At 43.8% G+C, this 21,999-nt stretch overlaps 1 protein-coding gene and 2 non-coding genes across 3 annotated transcripts; all 3 read left to right on the top strand.

The window, feature by feature from the left end:
• Positions 1-4: 4 nt before the first annotated feature.
• LOC110493472 (protein RRP5 homolog) lies at positions 5-21,987 on the top strand. The gene is made up of 35 exons (XM_090204559.1): positions 5-215; positions 1,198-1,327; positions 1,660-1,797; positions 2,060-2,224; positions 2,985-3,146; positions 3,456-3,576; positions 3,896-4,071; positions 4,353-4,460; positions 4,635-4,841; positions 5,279-5,403; positions 5,812-5,875; positions 6,138-6,284; positions 8,592-8,843; positions 9,293-9,418; positions 9,617-9,811; positions 10,079-10,252; positions 10,610-10,823; positions 11,025-11,177; positions 11,415-11,524; positions 11,826-12,319; positions 12,469-12,531; positions 12,623-12,719; positions 12,817-12,906; positions 13,087-13,192; positions 13,482-13,659; positions 14,102-14,158; positions 14,343-14,465; positions 14,787-14,909; positions 15,188-15,356; positions 15,804-16,073; positions 16,929-17,179; positions 18,812-18,980; positions 19,225-19,378; positions 19,731-19,896; positions 21,412-21,987. Exons 2-35 carry the CDS (start codon positions 1,220-1,222, stop codon positions 21,581-21,583), a joined length of 5,427 nt encoding a protein of 1,808 aa, XP_090060685.1. The 5' UTR covers positions 5-215; positions 1,198-1,219; the 3' UTR covers positions 21,584-21,987.
• Positions 3,216-3,364, top strand: LOC118940660 (small nucleolar RNA SNORD15). The gene has a single exon (XR_005037246.1). It is a non-coding gene; the product is annotated as a small nucleolar RNA SNORD15 (small nucleolar RNA).
• On the top strand, positions 17,224-17,466 carry LOC118940679 (small nucleolar RNA SNORA53). The gene has a single exon (XR_005037265.2). It is a non-coding gene; the product is annotated as a small nucleolar RNA SNORA53 (small nucleolar RNA).
• Positions 21,988-21,999: the final 12 nt, after the last annotated feature.

Here is a 21,999-nt window from a genome sequence, read left to right as displayed (position 1 = left end):
AGCTAACGCCAGTCAATTAATAACCCCGCCTTTTTCAAGTAAAATTCAACAGTGACAGGTTTGTTGAAACGTCAATCACTCGAAAGATGGACGTGAATGGACACTTAGGGAAACACCTACTCAAGACCGTTTCCGGTTTGAAAACATTGCGTGCTTCTGATCCACACATGTGAGCTTGCATACCAACTTCTGAACTGGATATTTAAAAGAAAAAGGTAGAGTTTGCTGGTGGATGTTACATTTTTATAAACATGTACAATCGAGGCAAATGTTGGCACGTTTTGATTGTTGTATTTTTGTGTTTTAACCGATTGTTTGATACGTATAGCTTGCATGCTAATGGACTGTAGCTTACTAGCTAACGTTAGCAATGTTGCTGATGTGTTTGGGATGTGCTAGTGGGGATGTAGCTAGCTAACAAGCCATCGAGATTCTAGTTAAATATTTTGTGAAGCAGAAGGTAAATAATACTCTCAATGCGCATGTAGCAATGCCAAAGTGTTCACAATCAAAAGTTTTATCATAGTTGTATTAGAAATAGTAGATATATGAAACTGTACAATCATACATTGCTTGACATGTGCAGTGGTGTAAAAATACTTTTAAGTACCACTTTAAGTCGTTTTTTTGGGTATCTGTACTTGACTTTAGTATTCATATTTTTGACTACTTTTCTAAAGAAAACAACGTACGTTTTACTCCATACATTTCCCTGACACCCAAAAGTACAAATTACATTTTGAATGCATAGCAAGACAGGACAATTGTCCAATTCGCGCACTTATCAAGAGAACATCCCTGGTCACCCCTACTGCCTCAGATCTGGCAGACTCACTAAACACAAATGCTTCGTTTGTAAATTATGCCAGAGTGTTGAACTGTGCCCATGGCTATCCTAATAAAAACAAGAACACTGTGTCGTCTGATTTACTTAATATAAGCTATTTTAAATTATTTATACTTCTAATTTTGATACTTAAGTACATTTAACACCCAATACTTTTAGACTTTTACTCAAGTCGTATTTTACAGGGTGACTTACTTTTACTTGAGTCAATTTCTTTAAAGGTATCTTTACTTTTACTCAAGTATGAAAATGGTGTGCTATTTCCACCACTGGCATGTGTTCTAAAAGAGCCCTTATCACCCCCTTTCCTCTCTGATTGATAACATTCACTGTGTCATTTGTCTCTGTAGACCTTTAAATCAGTAAACAACCATGGCAGCAACGGAGGAGGACTTCCCTCGCGGAGGTAAAACCAAGCAGACCACTGAAAGTAAAGCAGAACCTGTGAGAAGGCATACAGAAGTGGACAATCTGTTCGAGGTAAAAACACGAGTCTTGTCAATCATCAAGGTGATATACGAGCCTTATTGTTGTTTTAACTCAAATTAGCTCTGGTCCAGAGATTAGTTTGCGACAGTGCAGCCGACTGACACTCTGGCGACGGTGCAGCCGACTGACACTCTGGCGACGGTGCAGCCGACTGACACTCTGGCGACGGTGCAGCCGACTGACACTCTGGCGACGGTGCAGCCGACTGACACTCTGGCGACGGTGCAGCCGACTGACACTCTGGACCAGAGCTAAGCTCAAATGTGCATCTCAAACAGTATTCTGTCCGTCAGTTAAGATACTATTGTGGTTGACTCTTTCAGACACATACAGCAGAGGAATCCAAGAAAAGGAAGGGACAGAAAGGGGATGCCTTGAAGAAAGCGAAGAGGCAAAGGACGAGCAAAGAGGAGGCGCTGAAGCTCAATACAACAACCTCTGTAGATATCCTACAGTTAAAAGTAAGTTTAATCAACAACATACTTTTTAACATTTTATATTTCTCTGCCATCTCATTTCCTTTGCACACCCATTGAATGTGAGCTGAACCTGGGTCATGCTCATAAGGGCACAACGTTGCAAATTTTTTTTTCAAGGTTGTGTAACGGGGAAAGGGGTAAAAAAGCGTTTCTTATTGGACAAGTCCAGGGAGTCCCTCTGTTTCAGTACATTTACTTCTGTTTGATTACTAATGAACACAATCCTGTTTTTTTTTACCCCCAGAGCCTGAAGGTGGGTACCCTACTGCTGGGCTGTGTGAAGGAGGTGGCCGATTTTGAGGTGACGATTAACCTGCCCAGCGGCCTTTTGGGATACCTGAACATTTCCAATATCTCGGACTCGTACACCAAGATACTGAGTGACCACCTGGACTCTGCTTCTTCAGAGGTAACACATTTAATGTAACTCCTACCGAGGGGATTGTTCTGTCTTATATAGGTAAAAGGCTATGCACTAGTTTCTGAGATGTCTAATAAGGCAGTTCTAAGGGCATGTCTACACTTGACACATAGATGCTACTTCTGCTATCCGAATACGATAATCACTTAAAAGACAGTTCTAGGCGCACAAAAGTCGCACTGGGTTCATATACGGCTGATCACCTCAGGGACGCATTGTGAGGATCGTGTTTGCTGGCTTCATAAATGCAACCCAGCTGGCAAATTTTTAGAAAAACACAATTGTGTTTGGCTAGAGTTCTAGAGACGGTTATGCTAACCCCTTTAGCTTTCCGAGCTTGCTGGCTAGCTACAGGGGCTAGTAGACTAGTTACAGTGTTTTGCTACTGCCATCAAGTTCTTGTGCTATTATCATCTTTTGCCTATGCCACCGTTTTGCAGAATGCTTACTGACATTTGAATATAGTGCGGGGAAGGGAATCCGGACACGGTAGACCATGTTTAAATGTGGCGTAGTTGCATGATCAAAACTCCTCGATCAGAATACAAAGACTTTATTAACTGTAGTCTATTTAGAAGAACTGTGCTCTGAGTTTTTAAAAACCGTATACAGCTTTAATTATTTTTTTTTTTGCTTGGTGCACCGTGGGGCTCCCGACCTCACGGAGTTCAGAAGACAATTCCTGATACCGTATGAATGAGGTGTGAACAACACATCCTAATGGATCCACTTTGCTCTTTCTCTCCAGGAGATCTTCTCTCTCCACAGTCTCTTCTCCCCGGGCATGCTGGTCAGGTGTGTGGTAGCCAGGTTGGACACTGCCAAAGGAGGATCGGTCAGCATTCAGCTGTCAATCAAACCCAAAGAGGTCAACAAGGGCTTGAGTACTGGCTTTCTGAAGGCTGGCTTGGTGAGTCAACACCTACAGTATACGTGATATAGTACAAATTAAAAACAGGCTCCGGGCCCGGGATCTCCTCTTCAGTGATGATACGATGACGAGTCGGAACGGGGCACAGTCTGTCTCGGGAGGGTCACTGAGTCAGGGTCATGTTTTGTGTCTCTGGGTTCAGTTCCCCAGAGCAGTGTCTCTTCAGTTGAAGACATAGAGGCATTTGTCTAAGAAGAGCTAGAAAAATAAAGAAAAGTTGTGATATCCTGTTTATGATTTGAGGTCATGCTTTAGGCTTAGACGGATGTGTCACGTTTTTTGTTTCAGATCCTGAGTGGTTGTGTGGAGAGTATTGAGGATCACGGCTACCTGGTTGACCTCGGCATCAAGGGAACCAAGGCCTTCCTGCCCAAGCAGGCAGCCAAAGACAAAACGAATAGTCCGAAAGGTATCTAAAGAGTCCCCTTTCACATCAAATATAGTACGCTTTCCATTCAATGTCACGCTGTTAGTTTCTCCAGGAGTCTGATACATTTCTTCAATGTACTCTGTAGACGTCAAAATGACTAATGTGTTATTAACTGTGTTGAATGTGACTTTTCTGGGTCATGTTCATTGTGGCTCGCAATTGAAAACGTTTTAAATGTTTTGCAACAGAAAATATAAATGAGTATTTCTTGTGGGACAAGTCCCGGTAGCCCCTTCCTGTTTCAGTCTGTTTTCTTCCTTTTGATGCCTAACGAACACAACAACCCTGGTGTTCGCAGAGCTGAAGGTGGGCCAGTATGTGACTTCTCTGTTGGAGGAGGTGAAGAACGATGGGCATGTGGTCCGTCTGTCCACCAGCCCCACGGCGGTGGCCCAGGCCGTTGCAGATACCGCGCACGGCTGGACCCTTACCAACCTGCTGCCTGGCCTACTGGTCAAGGCCCAGATCAAAAAGGTACATTGACTGAGTACTCTTGTATTCCAATAACAATCTTCTACATATTAGTAGTCTAAGTCTAAGCACAGAGAAGTGTTGGCTTACACCTATGATTATAAATGAACAATTACACCGTTTCGTGGTTTAGTATTGTTGGCAAATGTCTCTTGTTGCTTGACATATAAACTTTTTGTAATATTGATAGCAACTAGAGAACTTGCAATTTTGTATATCTCTTTTTTATAAAGTCAATAATATGTTGATGTCCTGTTTCATTGTGGTTGACCCTGTGGTTCTAGGTGACCCCACGTGGTCTGATTCTGGAGTTCCTCTCCTCCTTCACCGGCCTGGTGGACTTTATGCACCTGGAACCAGAACAGGCCTCCACATTCAACGAGGGAGACAGCGTAAGAATTTACAGTCTATTAGGCTAGATGCAAGAGTTGTACTTATTTCTACCTCAAATAACAAAACAAAAACCAAGATATTCACGAGAATTTCAAATTGGCCGATTATGACTGTAATCTAATTTAGACATTACATTCAGTTGACCTTTGACCTCTTACCCCTTTCTCTCCCAGGTGAAGGCCTGCATCCTTTATGTGGAGCCGTCCACCCGGCTGGTGGGCCTGTCCCTGCGCAGCCACCTGCTGCAGCCAGGGGGCTACGTGGACCTGGTGGCCACTGAGAGGATAGGGGAGGTGGCGCATGGCTGCAAGATGACCGCTCTCCATCACCTGTCTGGAGCCATGCTGGAGCTGCCTGACCAGACTGTGGTGTTTGTACATGTGAGTCCGTGTTCTTAGACCATACATGCGTTGTCTTGTGAGTTTAAGTACCAACTCGGGTCTTCGTACATGTTAGTTCCTATTGTTGGTAGACCATATTGTTGGTGTACCATACTAACTATAGCCAAGCCCCTCTTTGTAGACCTGGTAGAGCACCTTACTACTGCCAAAATGCTAAGAATCAGCCACTATAGGACAAAGACAGTGTTGTAGAGAATATTGTGATGTGTTTTGTAAGAGGAAGTTCTTCGGCCATGGTGAGAACATAATGGTGAGCCCATGCCCCTTGGATCATGTGACAAGCCAACATTAAAAACAATACAAAACCTCAAACCCATGGCTGCTTTGACCTGGCCCAGTGAAAGTGGACTAATGTGGTCTGTGACTGGCCTAGTGGCAGTGGTTTGATTTGATCCGTCCGTTTCTCCTGTCTCCAGAGGAACCACATGAAGGAGCCCATGGAGGCGTTCAACCTGAACCGTGTCATGGCCAAGCCTGAACACACCTGTAGGATCATGGACTTCAGCCCCATGGAGCAGGTGCACCTGGTCAGCCTGCGTCAGTAAGTGTGGTGTGTGTGTGGATGGGGATCCTGTAGTGCAGTGGTATTCAAATGTTTTCATTTTCTTGGCCAGATTTCTCACAACCCCACCCTCTCACCCAAAATCAAATGATTGACATTGACACTTAACCATCAATTCATTATATTTCAATATTTTCTATCAAAATTAGGGGAACCAATAAATACTTGAATTAAATAAAATTGTATTTTCAAACAATCTTTCTCAAACGTTTTGTATATTGTCCCATATAATAATCTGTATGTTTGTTCCAGCTTGTAAAGGACGTATGTTTGTTCCAGCTTGTAAAGGACGTCTGTTTGTTCCAGCTTGTAAAGGACGTCTGTTTGTTCCAGCTTGTAAAGGACGTCTGTTTGTTCCAGCTTGTAACCTTGCTGTCTCTCATATAGGAGCATCGTTGATGCCCCGTTCTTCAGAAGATACCATGACATCCAACCTGGACAGATTGTTCAGGTAAGATATTTTATATTTTTAGTTTGTCTCTCTCACACAACACCTGAAAGGTCTTCAAAAAAAGATACAAAATTAGCCCATTAAAGCGTCATTGTGATTGTGTGCGTAGGGTGGCAAAAATCTGGTAACTTTCCTGGGTTTTCTAGAAATCCAGGTTGGGGGATTCTGGATGATTTGCTCTTGATTCCAGGAACCTTCCAACAGTAAATTGTGCATTGCTAGTGGCATGTGTTTAACCCAGTTTGTCCTCCCTCTCTCCCAGGGCATGGTGACGTCCCTCCAGAGCCATGGCATGATGGTGAAGGTGACCGACTACATCAGAGGCCTGGTTCCATGGACACACCTCTCTGACATCATCCTCAAGAACCCAGAGAAGAAGTACACAGTGGGCATGCCCATCAAGTGCAGGGTCAGTAGTACTATGTAACCACTCACCTTTTAGAAAGGGTCAACTGTGGTGACCTTTAACCTTGGGGAACCAATCATTGATGAAACACCTACTCATAATTCTCTTTAGCAAATATTAGGTGTAGGTTAATCTACCTAATAAGTGTCTTGTAGGGATCTGACCCTTTTTTTTCAATTTTTGCCTAAAATTACATACCCAAATCTAACTGCCTGTAGCTCAAGACCTGAAGCAAGAATATACATATTATTCATACCATTTGAAAGGGAACACGTTGAAGTTTGTGAAAATGTTAAATTAATGTAGGAGAATATGACACATTAGATCTGGTAAAAGATAATACAAAGAAAAAAACATGCGTTTTGTACCATCGTCTTTGAAGTGCGAGAGAGAGGTCATAATGTATTATTCCAGCCCAGGCGCAATTAAAATTTTGGCCACTAGGTAGCAGCAGTGAATGTGCAAAGTTTTAGATTGATCCAATGAAACATTTGTATTTCTGTTCAAAATTGTCAATACTGCCCAAATGTGCCTAATTGGTTGATTAATAACTTTTTAAGTTCATAACTGTGCACGCTCCTCAAACGATAGTATGGTATCTTTCACTGTAACAGCTACTGTAAATTGGACAGTGCAGTTAGAGTAACAAGAATTTAAGCTTTCTGCCAATATCTGATATGTCTATGTTCTGGGAAATGGTCTTGTTACTTACAACCTCATGCTAATCGCATTAGTGCACATTAGCTCAACCGTCCCGTGGGTGGAACACCGATCTGTAGAGATCCTTAACTTCTCTGGGATATGTGGGACTGTAGTGTTCCACCTCGCCAACAGCCAGTGAAATTGCAGGACGCCAAATTCAAAACAAAAGAAATCCCATAATTAAAATTCCTCAAACATACAAGTATTTTACACCATTTTAAAGATAAACGTCTTGTAAATCCAGCCACAGTGTCCGATTTCAAATAGGCTTTACGGCGAAAGCACACCAAACGATTATGTTAGGTCAGCACCTAGTCACAGAACCATACAGCCATATTCCAGCCAAGGAGAGGGCTCACAAAAATCAGAAATACGATTAAATGAATCACTAACCTTTGATCTTCATCAGATGGCACTCCCAGGACTTCATGTTACACAATAAATGTCTATTTTGTTCGATAAAGTTCATCTTTGTCCAAAAACCTCATTTGAAATTGGTGTGTTCAGAAATTCATTGTCTCAAACAAACATCCGGTGAAAGTGCAGAGAGCCACATCAAATTACAGAAATACTCATAATAAACACTGATAAAAGATACACGTGTTAAAACATGGAAATATAGATAAACTTCTCCTTAATGCAACCGCTGTGTCAGATTTCAAAATGGCTTTACGGTGAAAGCACACCTTGCGATTTAGGTCAGCGCTAGTTGCAGAAAAACATCCAGCCATTTTCCAAAGAAGGCGAGGTGTCAGAAAAGTCAGAAATAGCGTTATAAATATTCACTTACCTTTGATGATCTTCATCGGAATGCACTCCCAGGAATCCCAGTTCCACAATAAATGTTTTTTTGTTCGATCAAGTCCATAATTTATGTCCAAATACCTCCTTTTTGTTTGCGTGTTTAGCCCAGTAATCCAAATGCATAATGCACAATCACTTGTTCCGACTAAATATTTAAAAAGTTATATTACAGTTCGTAGAAACATGTCAAGAATGTATAGAATCAATCTTTAGGATGTTTTTAACATAAATCTTCAATAATGTTCCAACCGGAGAATTCCTTTGTCTTTAGAAATGCAATGGAACGCAGCTACCTCTCACAGGAGCACGTGTGATCAGCTCGTGGCACTCTGCCAGACACCTGATTGAAACCGCTCTCTTTCTCTCCCCCTCACAGTAGAATCCTCAAACAAGGTTCTGAAGACTGTTGACATCTAGTGGAAGCCTTAGGAAGTGCAATATGACCCCATAGACACTGTGGGCTATGACTTGAAAAACTCCAAATGTCAGATTTCCCACTCCCCGGTTGGATTTTTTTCTCAGGTTTTTGCCTGCCATATGAGTTCTGTTATACTCCGACATCATTCGAACAGTTTTAGAAACTTCAGTGTTTTCTTTCCAAATCTACTAATTATATGCATATTCTAGCTTTTGGGCCTGAGTAGCAGGCAGTTTACTCTGGGCACCTTTTTATCCAAGCTACTCAATACTGCCCCCCAGTCCCAAAGAAGTTAAGAGGTTTTAACGTACTCTGTGCTTGCTTGTCTGGTTTGCTGTTTAATCTCTTAGTTTTTAAAACTGTTTCCCTCCATCCCTCTGTCTCAGGTGTTGTCAGTGGACCCACAGGAGAAGAAGCTGACCCTAACCAGGAAAAAGGCCCTGATAGATTCCTCCCTCCCCCCATTCCTGACCTACGAAGATGCCCGCCGCGGTCGCGTCTCCCACGGGTTCATCGTCTGTGTCAAGGACTTTGGCTGCATCGTCCGTTTCTATGGCGACGTCAAGGGGCTGGTGCCCCCCAACGAGCTCAGCACGGAGCCAGTGGTAGTTCCTGAGAACATGTTCTACGTCGGACAGGTGAGGGGAAACAAAATGGCTGCCTGGAACTTTTCTGTATCTTGATCATTCTTATGCGTTGTAGATTTGCTGTTGTTTTTCTGTGTTCTTCTTGCGATATAGGCTAATTGTCCTCTTGAATAACTTTGAAGTAGCCTACTGATAGTTATTGAACTTTGACACAAAAGTTTAACTGAAGTTCTTCCACCAGTTTGTCTTGCCGGTGTCAGAAAAGGTTCTGTTTTAAACTTCTGTATCAAAACAGGGAAGTCTTAGTTTAGACTGACAGCCCAATTCGGATCTCTTTTTCATTAATTGGTCTTTTGACCAATCACATCTGAAAAAGATCTGATGTGAAAAGGTCTGATGTTAATTGTCAAAATACCAATTATTGTAATAAAAAAAATCAGAATTGGGCTGCCTTTCTAAACGCAGTCTTAACGGCTACCTTGGTTCTCTGTTATGTTCAGGTGGTGAAGGCTAAAGTGCTGAACTGTGACGTGGAGAAGGAGAAGCTCCTTCTTTCCTTCAAGGCAGTGGCAGGAGGAGACACTGAGGGACCGTCTAAACCCAAGTTTGACTTTGAGGTTGGGAAGGTAAGAAAATGGCAGCACATCCTTTCATATTGTTAACACATATAATCATTTCTGAATAATAAAAAACAAAAGATGGTCTCTCTTTTATATAGTTGCATGTTCTATGCAGTTGTTAAACGTGTTAGGTTCATCTCGGTTGTTGGCTTGGATTCTAGACTGTTCTTTGCTTTCTGTTTTTTGTCTTTTTTATTGTTTTAGAAAGTGGAGGTTAAGGTGGTGAGTAAAGTCCTTACCGGTCTGGAGGTGTCCATTCTCCCAGAGGAGACCACCGCCTTGCTACCCATGATGCACCTCTCCGACCACGTGTCCAACTGTCTACTGCTGTGGGAGGGGCTGCAAGAGGGTGACATCATCTCCAACATTGTCTGCCTCAGCGAGAAGAAACCGAATATTGTATCCTTTTCATACTTTTGAACTTCAGATCGCTTACTTACCTTCACACATTGATTTCAGACACATAGCCCAAAACATAACAGAACGCTCATCGGTGTGGCTGAATGTTGTGTTCGTCTCACCATTGTGGCTGGCTGTCGTGGTTGTGTTTAGAATGTAGTGGCTATACCAAGGAAATGACTACCTCTTACTAAAGGACATCGTAACCACTTTTTACTGTAGTACGACTACACAGTACCTCTTTCCCTTAACCCTGCCTCTCTCAAGACCCTGACTAAAAAGCCCACTCTGAAGTCATTCCTGGAGGAGGGGGGCGTGGTGGCTAAGGAGTTCTCTGACATCGCAGTTGGGGTGCAGCTGATTGGCTGGGTCAAGAACATTATGCCCTACGGAGTGTTTGTGGAGTTCCCCTATGGTCTGGTTGGCCTGGCCCCTAAAGCGGTGAGTTGGTAGGAAAGGAGTTACTAGTGACCCCTACTAACTCTTAGTAAATTCCAATTTACTCCCACTAACTCAATTGGAGTAAATTGGAATTTATTAAGAGTTAGTAGGGGTCAATGGGAGTTAGTAGGGGTCAATGGGAGTTAGTAGGGGTCAATGGGAGTTAGTAGGGGTCAATGGGAGTTAGTAGGGGTCAATGGGAGTTAGTAGGGGTCAATGGGAGTTAGCTAAGAATATATTATGCAGTTTGTTGAAAATGTGCAGCTCACCTCTCCTTTCTTCTTCAAATCATCAATAACATTGTCTAAAAGCCATTACTATAGAATAATTGAAATTGACATACTCTTTCTCCTCTAGGCCATGAGTGACAAGTTCGTCAGTGACACGACATCTCACTTCCAGCTGGGCCATACGGTGTTTGCCAAGGTGACCAACTTGGATGAGGAGAAGCGCAGGTTCCTGGTCAGTCTCAAGGTGTCAGAGGTCCCCTCCCCTGAGAGAGACGGCCAGGCCAGGCTGATCCGAGGCCTGCAGGAGAGGAAGGAGGTGATGGAGATGATGGCCAGCAGAGGTACGTGGGTGGAGTTGTAACGTTGTTGTCAACTGTTCTAGGAAATATGAGTTTTCTTCCGTTTGCTAAGTTCCCGTTTCCTTGTAGGTTTAAAAGTGCTATTCCAATACATTTAAATTGATCAAAATGATTATGCTAAGAGTTACCTTTAACTCCCGCTTTTCTCTTGTTCCTCCTCTCTCCTCCCTCTGTCTCTGACAGGTGACTCTGACCTACTCAAGCAGCTGTCTGCGGTGACCATAGGCCAGAGGATGAAGATGAGCGTAGACGAGGTGAGGGAGGACGGGAGTGTCACCTTCAAGTCAGACGAACTCAGCGCAGCCACCGTACTGGCCACCAAGGACCATGCGCCGGGTGAATATTCACTATATGTCCAATCAGGGTCGGGCTCAATTCTCTTTCAATTCAGGAAGTGAATTGAAATTACAATTTGTAACTCCTGCATTGACTGAATTTACATGGAATTGACCGTGTACCCAGTGGAACTTCTACCAGACACAACACGAGGAATCTTTTGAGTGTGACACTCGGGGAATGTTTTGACTGTTACATCATAGTTATAATGTAAAGTAAATGTGTGTAATGTTTCAGGTAAGTTGGCGACGGGACAGGAGTGCATGCCGGTAATCCTCCACGTTGACCTCGTGACCTTTGAAGTCTACGTGTCCCTCTTGGCTAAACTGACCGGCAAGAGGAAAGCGGTGAGTACTTGGCTGCATCTCAAGTGACACCCTAGTTCCTATATAGTGCGTTTGGAACACTGCTCTACTATAGCTAGTTTCATTTGGGACTACATGAAGCTTCTTTATGAGTGGTTGGGTGGCTGAGAAGTCAATAGTGGTTCATTTGGTTTTAAAAAAATCATTAAATGAGCAACTATTCAATGCAATAGATCTGTATTATCCCTCAAGTTGAAACTCCCTGCACCCTTATGGACTAGACAATCTTTTCCACTTTGAAAAGCCTTCAAATCTTGATAGTTCATGACCTGTGTCCTTATAGGTGGAGGCAGGGTCCACACACACTGCCACTGTGCATCACGCCGACCGCGACTTTGCCGTCATCTCATTGGGCGACACGGCCCAACTGACGGTCATCCAAACCACCAATCACCCCAACGAAACGTTCCGCTTTGACTCTGAGAAACTGACCGCCGGTAAAACCCTGACGATCACCGTCACCAAATCCAGCTGCGAGGAACTAGGAGGGCTCCCCCTAGTGTCCTGGGAACTCGCCCCGCCCATAAGCAAAAGATTAATCTCCGTCTCCAAGGGGTCAAAGGGCACGTATCGCTACGGCGACGTGGTCAAGGGGAAGGTGAAGACAGTGAAGCCTACGTGTGTGCTGGTGACGCTAGAGGACGGGAGCACGGGGTGCGTGCACGTGTCCGAGATACAGGAAGTGGTGTGCGTGGGAACGTTCCCCACGTCCCTCCTCAAGATAGGAAGTGAGGTCACAGCCCGGGTCATCGGAGGACGGGAGGGCAACAGTCACAGGTAAGGATAACAATATAGTAACAGATTTTAAGTAGCCACATTTTGTTATATAGTTTGATAATTTGAAGGATATTTCTGAATTACAGGTATTCTGTTTGAAATATCTGCGTTATTTTAGTTGCAAATATATATTGTCTTTTTTATTTTAGGTTCTTGCCATTCTCCCATCCCAACTTCACGTACTCCATGCCTGAACTCACACTTCTTCCCAGGTAAATGTTCTGAACATTTAGAAGAACGTATTCTGTTATTATAGTGCCTTTTTGGTTTCTTGTTAGATACTCTTTCCCTCTCTGGTCACAGGAACCTGAAAGAAGACGCAGATGTTAAGCCAGTCAAGACCAAAGAGAAGCTGAAGCGTTATCAGGTCGGCGACGACGTCATTTGCTTTGTGTCAAAGGTGAGTTTGAACAAATGTTAAGTGACTTGTTATACAGAATGTGTGAAACATGTTTAGTAGTAGTACTAGTTGTGTTAAATGTGTATTTCTTCCTCAGTACTTTCCAAAGAGGAAGTGTCTAGAAGTGACTACTGGTCCCTCAGTAACTGGAACTGTTGAACAACTGGCCATGACCTCTGACCCTGAAGTATGTTTTATATACACTTAACTCAATGTTTTTCTCATTAATTCTATGGGGAATTCCCTCAAAGACCTCAAGACATTTTTGTGAAACGGTAAAATGAAGATGGTGATGTCCCTTATACTGTATGGATCTGTGTTCACCCTAATAGGTTCACTAAAATCATTTTTAATTGTACTTATTCAGGGTGCCAAACACCCAGAGAAGCTGTTCAAGCTGGGCCAGGCGGTCAGTGCTAAGGTGGTGAGAGTCAGCTCCTCCAAGCCCTCACGCCTCTCATTGTCCCTCAATGGTGAGGACACAAAATAAACACAAGAAACACAACCCTCTTCTGACCGCCAATACAGTGAATATAAGACCCTTCCAACCATCAATAGTACATTTAATATTACATAGAACCTTCTAAACATCAGTACATTGAAAATAGGCCCTTCTAACCACCAATGCAGAAATATCAACGCATAACCAACTTTTAACCTTTGAACCATCAATACAGACATGTCGACTCACCATATACAGCTCTCTCGCTATGTTGTGGTTGCATTTACTCACTCGTAGTGTTGGTTGTCAATCGCTGTCAGGTGTACACAAGTTGGAGAAGGGCCATGTAATCATGGGGTTGGTGCAGAAGCTAGATCCAGTCCTGGGTCTGCTGGTGAAGCTGCCGTTCAGCGCCATGGGAACGGTTGCCATGGAGGACCTAGCCGACAAATATAAGCCAAAACCTCTGGAGCGGTACAGCAAGGACCAGCTGGTCAGGTCAGTGGCACACTTTTTAAACCTGGGTTAAAGGCTAACTGGACCAGCTGGTCAGGTCAGTGGCACACTTTTTAAACCTGGGTTAAAGGCTAACTGGACCAGCTGGTCAGGTCAGTGGCACACTTTTTAAACCTGGGTTAAAGGCTAACTGGACCAGCTGGTCAGGTCAGTGGCACACTTTAAACCCGGGTTAAAGGCTAACTGGACCAGCTGGTCAGGTCAGTGGCACACTTTAAACCCGGGTTAAAGGCTAACTGGACCAGCTGGTCAGGTCAGTGGCACACTTTAAACCCGGGTTAAAGGCTAACTGGACCAGTCTAAAGGTTAGTCAAGTTAAAAATGGTTTTGGAGTGTTAACTCTCTAAAGCTGGTCTTTTTATTTATGTAATTCAAGTTATTTCAAGGTCATACTAATGTTAATGTTTTTGTGCTCTCATTCTAGGTGCTGCATTGTAGGAGAGGCGACGAGCAATTGGCAGTTGTCCCTCCGCTCTTCGAGGTACGATTCCCCAAAATGAATTAGAGTTCAAGTGTATTAGGAAATGACTCCCAAAGCAATAACGACACCCTATTCAACCCTATACATGTCTCTCTCTTCGTTCTAACTATCATATATCTATGTTAGGCACTTTGAGCACTGGAAAAGGGCATTTTCTAAATTAATCATTTGAATGATCTTTCAGGACGAACCCAGAGAAGGCCTCGGTAGTACAGGACCCAGAGATTGTGTCTCTAGAAGACCTGTCAGAGGGACAGATCGTCAGAGGTTATGTGAGGACTGTCAATGCACAGGGAGTCTTTGTTAGGTAACTCAGTACATTATCTCTTTATAGAAACCAACCCTTTTATTTAAAAAAAAAAATGACATACCTTTACAATGTCCTGGAAAGATATGAAACTATGAATGGAAAATACATGTACGGTATTCATTACTTCTGTATTATACTTAGACAATATATCTCAGATTCACAGTCCCTTTAGTATACATGTACAATGGTCTGGGAAGATATTAAATTATCATGCAGCTTTTTCCTGAAGAACGATTGTGATTTTGAAAACCCAATGTAGAAAAGCTGTTGCTATGGTAATATAGCTAATTGAAAATGTTGCCTTTTTGTTTTTGACAGTTTGTCTAGATCCATAAAGGGCAGGGCCCAGTTCCAGAAGGCCACTAAGTACTTTTTGGCTAGCCACCAAGACTATGCCAAGAAAGTACCGCAGTCCACACTGCTCACCACCAAGATCCTCAGGTAAGACCCCCCCTCTCTACAATAATTTGGTACAACCCCACCACCACTGCTAGGGGAATAGGTCGGCCCTTCCTGACCATCTCATTCGGAATAGGGGTGTTCCATAAAACAAGGAAGTTGTTAGTCATATTTTTGGGTAACAACCTAGATTTATTTGTTTAATTGAACATGTCTGTGACCCACAGGGTTATTATGGAGCAAACACGAGCACCAATGTGTAGGAGTTGTTAGGTTTCTACATTTTGTTTTTTTTAACACGAATGTGTTGTTCCTCGCAGCATCGATAAAGAAAGCGGGCTGGTGGATCTGTCTCTGCTCCAAGAGGACACTGGGAGACCAGACGTGCTCCCAGAATCCCTGGGGCTGCACCTGCGCCTGACAGGAGAGGCCAAGGAGAAGCGTGACGCCACCAAGAAGAGGAAACGCACAGAGTCGGAGAGCAAGCAGGTGTCCATTTGTCCCTCTTTTGTTAATACAAGGTCATTTAACGTAGCAGGCGTCTGAGCGGGGTCACCACATCCAGTTTTCAGAGGTAAAGGAAGCTACGTTGGAGATGTATCCCTGAAAACCAGATGTTTCTAGTGACCCCACTGAGGGTGAAATACAAGCAAATCCTTTTTAGTTTGAATAAACAAAGTGATAGGACACCTGCAACAATATAACTGAGATGTGTGAGTGCTTTTTAATTATAAAAAATGAATACATGTAATACAATTTTAAATAATTAGCTATTTTAAAAGGAAACCTGTCCTCTTCCATGATGTCACTGATACTAATACTACTACATAGAATAGAGGAAGCACTGATTACTGTATAACTTGGGTTGCCCTAGCAGTTTGACCGGGGACTGGAATGTCTAATCCATATAATCACTTATCTTCTGTCTTAACGCAGGGAACTGCAGAAAATGTTTCAAAGAAGAAGAAGAAGAAGGGGAAAGTGGAGGACAGCGACAGCGGAGTGGAGGTGTACTTCAGAGAAGAAGAGGAGGAAGATAAGTTGGAGCCTGCGGAAGTAGAGAAGCCCGTCCCAGTGCAGCCGGCCAGACTGCAGGTGACCGGAGGGTTCTCCTGGGATGCAGCCCTGAGCGCCCTGAAACCAGCGTCCGCTGCCCTGGGGGGAGAGGACTCCAGCGACGGGGAGGACGGCGAGGTGAACATTAAGGTAAGGAGTAATGCTGGGGTTGTACGGCGAGGGGAACACTAAGGTAAGGAGTAATGCTGAGGTTGTACGGCGAGGGGAACACTAAGGTAAGGAGTAATGCTGGGGTTGTACGGCGAGGGGAACACTAAGGTAAGGAGTAATGCTGGGGTTGGACGGCGAGGGGAACACTAAGGTAAGGAGTAATGCTGGGGTTGTACGGCGAGGGGAACACTAAGGTAAGGAGTAATGCTGGGGTTGTACGGCGAGGGGAACACTAAGGTAAGGAGTAATGCTGGGGTTGTACGGCGAGGGGAACACTAAGGTAACGAGTAATGCTGGGGTTGTACGGCGAGGGGAACACTAAGGTAAGGAGTAATGCTGGGGTTGGACGGCGAGGGGAACACTAAGGTAAGGAGTAATGCTGGGGTTGTACGGCGATGGGAACACTAAGGTAACGAGTAATGCTGGGGTTGGACGGCGAGGGGAACACTAAGGTAACGAGTAATGCTGGGGTTGGACGGCGAGGGGAACACTAAGGTAACGAGTAATGCTGGGGTTGTACGGCGAGGGGAACACTAAGGTAACGAGTAATGCTGGGGTTGTACGGCGAGGGGAACAATAAAGGTAACGAGTAATGCTGGGGTTGTACGGCGAGGGGAACACTAAGGTAAGGAGTAATGCTGGGGTTAGAATGGCTGTACAGCCTCAAATGTTCATGGAGGTGTTTGTTTGACCTCTCCCTTTGATTATTTATAGTACTGGTATTGTTTTCATGTTCTTGTATGACCTTTCTCTATCTATCTTTAGCTGCCACTCTCCTCTAAATCCTTTCTTTATTTTCTTCTTTCCTTGCTTTCATCCCCCTCGTCCACCTAGCCCCAGAAGAAGTCTCACCATAAGCAGGAGGTGGAGAAGCGGGAGGCTGAGAAGGCCCTGACCAAGCTGGAGACGGAGCTGATGGACCCAGGCCTGCGACCCCAGACGGCGGCTAGCTTTGAGCGCCTGCTACTCGGCTCCCCTGACAGCTCTCTGCTCTGGCTGCAATTCATGGCCTTCCACCTGCAGGCCACACAGATCGAACAGGCTAGAGCGGTGGCTGAGAGGGCTCTGAAGACTATCTCCTTCAGGTTAGTTGTGTGGTGGGGACAGGTGTGTGTGTGTGTGTGTTCATAACACGCTCCTTAGATCCACTTCTGGGGGGTTCTCCTGTGCTGGTGCTGTCGTCGCTCTCTGAGTGCTGCAACTCCAGCCTGGAGGCCCTCAACAGCTTTCTGGCTGTACGATTGGAGGTGCTTGAGTCATTGGTGTGTGAGAGCAGTCTACCTGCCCCGCCCAGCCCCACTGTTGCTCTGGCAACCCTCAGTCCTACTGGGGGGGGATTCTACTAGAGCAGCTAGGCTGGGGGCCGGACAACACGAAGAAGAAAGCGGGTCCTGTGCGTGGGTTGGCGTGGGGGGATATGAATGTGTTGATTAGGGCTGGGCAGTGTACTGTATTTTATGATGTACCGGTATTGATGCACGGACCGCTTTTAAAAAAAAAAAAATGTTTTTTTAACTTGACCTTCTAAAACGGTATTTGAATGTTTGGTTTGTTAAATGTGATACCCTGTGTGTAACGTCCATTTTTATAGTTTACTTCGCTACTTGGGCCATCTCTCTGCTCTCTCTCTCTCTCGCTTCATGCCTGTTTCCACACACCGAGCCCCACCCCCCGTCACTCAAGGAGCGCATTTGTTGTTCCTCGACCACGAGACACTTGAGTTCAGTCTGCATGGTCGAATGCAACAATGTTGATGACAATGATGCTGTTTTCACTTTGCTTCTTAATATAAATCCACTAGTGTTCTACAATTACACTTCATTTTTGTTTCTTACATCTGCAAACAGCTAATTTGTCTTTTCTTAGAAAAATTGGGCCTTAATCTTATTTACCGCTAATGCTAATCCCTAGTTAGCTGGCTAGCTAGCTAATAAATGTACTGAGTCAGAGCAAACGTAATCAGCTATACAGCCTGATAATACGTGTATCTTCTAAATCAGAGGAATACGCAAAGCATGAATATGTTAGCTAAATTAAGTTGCCTGAAAACATTCAATGTAGCCAAAGATTATAGGGTCCCCAAGGAAACACTTGTCAACACTTTGGTTCCTACCCTGTCACAATAACTCCTCCCTGGCATTTTCATTCATTGTCATGTCAAACAACACTATTCAAAGTGCCCACTATTACATTCCAACTATAGAATGATTATTCTAATTCTATTTCCATGGTTCCAACAGTTCACCCGTGTTTTTGCTCTGAATTGCAAGTCAAATCGCAGTTGCAACATTTCGTTAAAAATAAGGCCTAGATTGTTTGCCTGTATCGTGCAGCCCTACGTGGCAGTATGGAAATGATCTCAAGTTAGAGCAGGAAATACAGAGATTTATAAAAAAATGTAGATAAATATTTTTGGTCAGAATGCAGAAAGACCCAGTTGAAATCACTTAGGATGATGTATGTGTTGCCACCCTAGGGTCACGCACTACTCATAAAGCACATTTACAACTTTTATTATTCAAATAGATAAAATACCATCATTCTGCCTTTAAAAGAAATATAGCAAAAATAGTGTTGATTGTGTGTCATGTCTGTATCCTGTCTGTCATCAAATAATTCTTACAAAAATTGTATCACAAAAAAAAAGTGAAAAAGAGAAAGAAGGAAAGGGTGTATATAACGTATGTATTCTATAACACGTGTGTATTCTCCCTCAGAGAAGAGCAGGAGAAGCTGAATGTGTGGGTGGCTCTGTTGAACCTGGAGAACCTGTATGGGACAGAGGAGAGTCTTCAGAAGGTGTTTGAGCGAGCCGTGCAGTATTGTGAACCCATGCCCGTCTACCAGCAGCTGGCTGACATCTACGCCAAGTGTCAGAAGACTAAGGTAGCTTACTGCCAGGGCTCACAAACATTTATTACAACGGCTAACATTCCTTAATGAACAAAAAGGGATATACTTCGCATATTTACTTTGTCGTATTAAAGCCCGTTAGATGTTGTATTGGGAGTGTCTTTTTTCTGAGCTTCTTGTAGGTTTTCTTCTGTTGAATGTTCATACTAGCTCGCTGTTTTTACTGGTACGGTTTGGAGTAGGTTCTCATCAATTGTGTGTGTGTCTGTGTGTGTAGGAGGCGGAAGGTCTGTACAAGACCATGGTGAAGCGGTTCCGTCAGGAGAAGGCTGTGTGGCTGAGCTACGGGACCTTCCTGCTTCAGCAGGGTCAGAGTGACGCGGCCAGCGCCCTGCTACAGAGGGCCATCAAGAGCCTGCCGAACAAAGACAGTAAGGCCCCTGTTATCGCCTTTAGGACTCATACACACCTTTTGGGAGCCCCTTACCTCAACACATTCCCTATTCGACCTCTAGCTCCTATTGGACACTGGGTTGGATTGATATAAACAAGATGGCAAATAGCGCTATCTTGTGGAATTTTGGCCCTATTGCTTTACGCCAATCTTTCCTGTCCTGTTTCTACTCAGTCCGTTTATCTTTCAACAGATCTACTCACCAAGTCATTTGTCCAGGTTGACAGCTCTTAGTTAGTACCCTTTTGTCATAGAGTGAAAAAGGGTACTAACACCTTACATACAGTATCTCCATGTTAACCATCCACCTTCTCCGTCGTCCTCTTCAGATGTGGATCTGATAGCCAAGTTTGCCCAGCTGGAGTTCCGCTACGGAGACGTAGAGCGAGGAAAGGCCATGTTGGACAGGATCCTAACCAGCTACCCCAAACGCACCGACCTGTGGTCCGTCTTCATAGACCTCATGGTCAAACACGGCTCCCAGAAGGAAGTCCGGTGAGTGAGCCCGACGGCGCCTCACTGGTTTTTGTTATGTTTACGAAATGACGTTGGAATAGCCTGATCCCAGGTCTGTTTGGCATGACAATGACCATAGGAGTTGGCAATAAAGCACCAACACATCTGGGACCAGGCTGACCCGGTAATATTTCATTTACGAAAACATGTAATATTTGAATATTAAATATGATCAACTTTAGGAAGTGTAAGTTCTTCACCACCTCAACTGACAAACTTGTATTCATTACTTTGGGGGCGGCAGGGTAGCTTAGCGGTTAGAGGGTTGGACTAGTAACCGAAAGGTTGCGAGATCGAATCCCCGAGCTGACAAGGTACAAATCTGTCGTTCTGCCCCTGAACAAGGCAGTTAACCCACTGTTCCTAGGCCGTCATTGAAAATAAGAATTTGTTCTTAACTGACTTGCCTAGTTAAAAAAAGGTCAAATTAAAATAAATGTGACTTTTGTAACACATAACTAGTCATGAATTTAGGTGTTAAGGGCATATGCTAACTACCATATACAGTGCATTTGGAAGGTATTCAGACCACTTGACCTTTTCCACATTTTGTTACAGCCTTATTCTAAAATGGATTTAAAAAATGTAAATCCTCATGACAAAGCGAAAACAGGGTTTTGGAATTTATTTTGTACATTTATTCAAACTAAAAAACAGATACCTTATTTACATAAGTATTCGGACCCTTTGCTATGTAACTTGAAATTGAGCTCAGGTGCATCCTGTTTCCATTGATCATCCTTGAGATGTTTCTACAACTTGATTGGAGTCCACCTGTGGTCAATTCAATTGATTGGACATGATTTGGAAAGGCACACACCTGTCTATATAAGGTCCCACAGTTGACAGTGTATGTCAGAGCAAAAACCAAGCCATGAGGTCGAAGGAATTGTCCATAGAACTCAGAGACAGGATTGTGTAGAGGCACAGATATGGAGAAGGGTACCAGAACATTTCTGCAGCATTGAAGGAAAAAGTCACATGACGGCCCGCTTTGAGTTTGCCTTAAGGCACATAAATGATTCTCAGACCATGAAAAACAAGATTCTCTGGTCTGATGAAACCAAGACTGAACTCTTTGGCCTGAATGCCAAGCGGTATGTCTGGAGGAAACCTGGCACCATCCCTTCGGTGAAGCACGGCGGTGTCAGCATCATGCTGTGGGGATGTTTTTCAGCGGCAGGGACTGGGAGACTAGTCAGGATCGAGGGAAAGATAAACAGAGCAAAGTACAGAGAGATCCTTGATGAAATCTGAATACTTATGTAAATGTGATATTTCATTTTTTATTTTATTTTATAAATTTGCAAACATTGTCATTATGGGTTATTGTGTGTAGATTGAGGGATTTTTATTTCACTTTAGAATGAGTCTGTAACGTAACAAAATGTGAAAATAGTCAAGGGGTCTGAATAATTTCCGAAAGCACCGTCATTGGTAGCATGGAGTTTCCTGTCATGTGACCTGGTCTAACATCCTGTTTCCTGTGTTCAGGGCTGTGTTTGACCGTGTGATCCACCTGAGTGTGGCGGTGAAGAGGATCAAGTTCTTCTTCAAGCGTTACCTGGAGTATGAGAAGAAGAGCGGCACGCCAGAGAGCATCCAGGCTGTCAAGGACAAGGCTCTGGAGTACGTGGAGTCTAAAGGGACAGAGGCCGCCAGATAGAGAGACACACACACACGTCATGTTTTGGGTATTTTCCAACAGCTGTTGTGCAACTGTGGGAAAAGAAGCAAAGAGCTCAAGGGGGAAGCCTGACCTGAGTGTCGTAACAGCCTCGACACACACACAGATGTAGCCACACAGATACACACCCTGCTGTTGGATATTCAGAGAAGACATTTTGTTAATTGTGTGAAAGCTTTCAAATGGTGACATGTCACACATGATATGGACTTGGAAATGTGGGAGGTCATTCTACCTGGTCGTTTTAACCCATTTTGTATAAATAGCATAATTTAAAATAAATATACTTTTTTGTGTGTATGTATGGATGACAAATCACGCTGTCCTGACTGAGTAGAATGACAATCATTTTGTAATCAAATAAATGATACTAAATAACCTGATCACGTCTTATA

This window comes from Oncorhynchus mykiss, chromosome 17 (assembly GCF_057628025.1).
Source record: "Oncorhynchus mykiss isolate SJ-2025 chromosome 17, ASM5762802v1, whole genome shotgun sequence".
Lineage (NCBI taxonomy): Eukaryota > Metazoa > Chordata > Actinopteri > Salmoniformes > Salmonidae > Oncorhynchus > Oncorhynchus mykiss.
This window is presented reverse-complemented; position numbering and strand designations above follow the sequence as displayed.

What these genes read in the sequence shown, in the direction of transcription:
- LOC110493472 (XM_090204559.1), top strand. Translation starts at nt 1,220, where the DNA reads ATGGCAGCAACGGAGGAGGACTTCCCTCGCGGAGGTAAAACCAAGCAG. An exon ending in GCATGCCCATCAAGTGCAGG is followed by an intron (nt 6,285 to 8,591) that starts GTCAGTAGTACT and finishes CCTCTGTCTCAG; the next exon opens with GTGTTGTCAGTGGACCCACA. An exon ending in CACCAAGGACCATGCGCCGG is followed by an intron (nt 11,178 to 11,414) that starts GTGAATATTCAC and finishes GTAATGTTTCAG; the next exon opens with GTAAGTTGGCGACGGGACAG.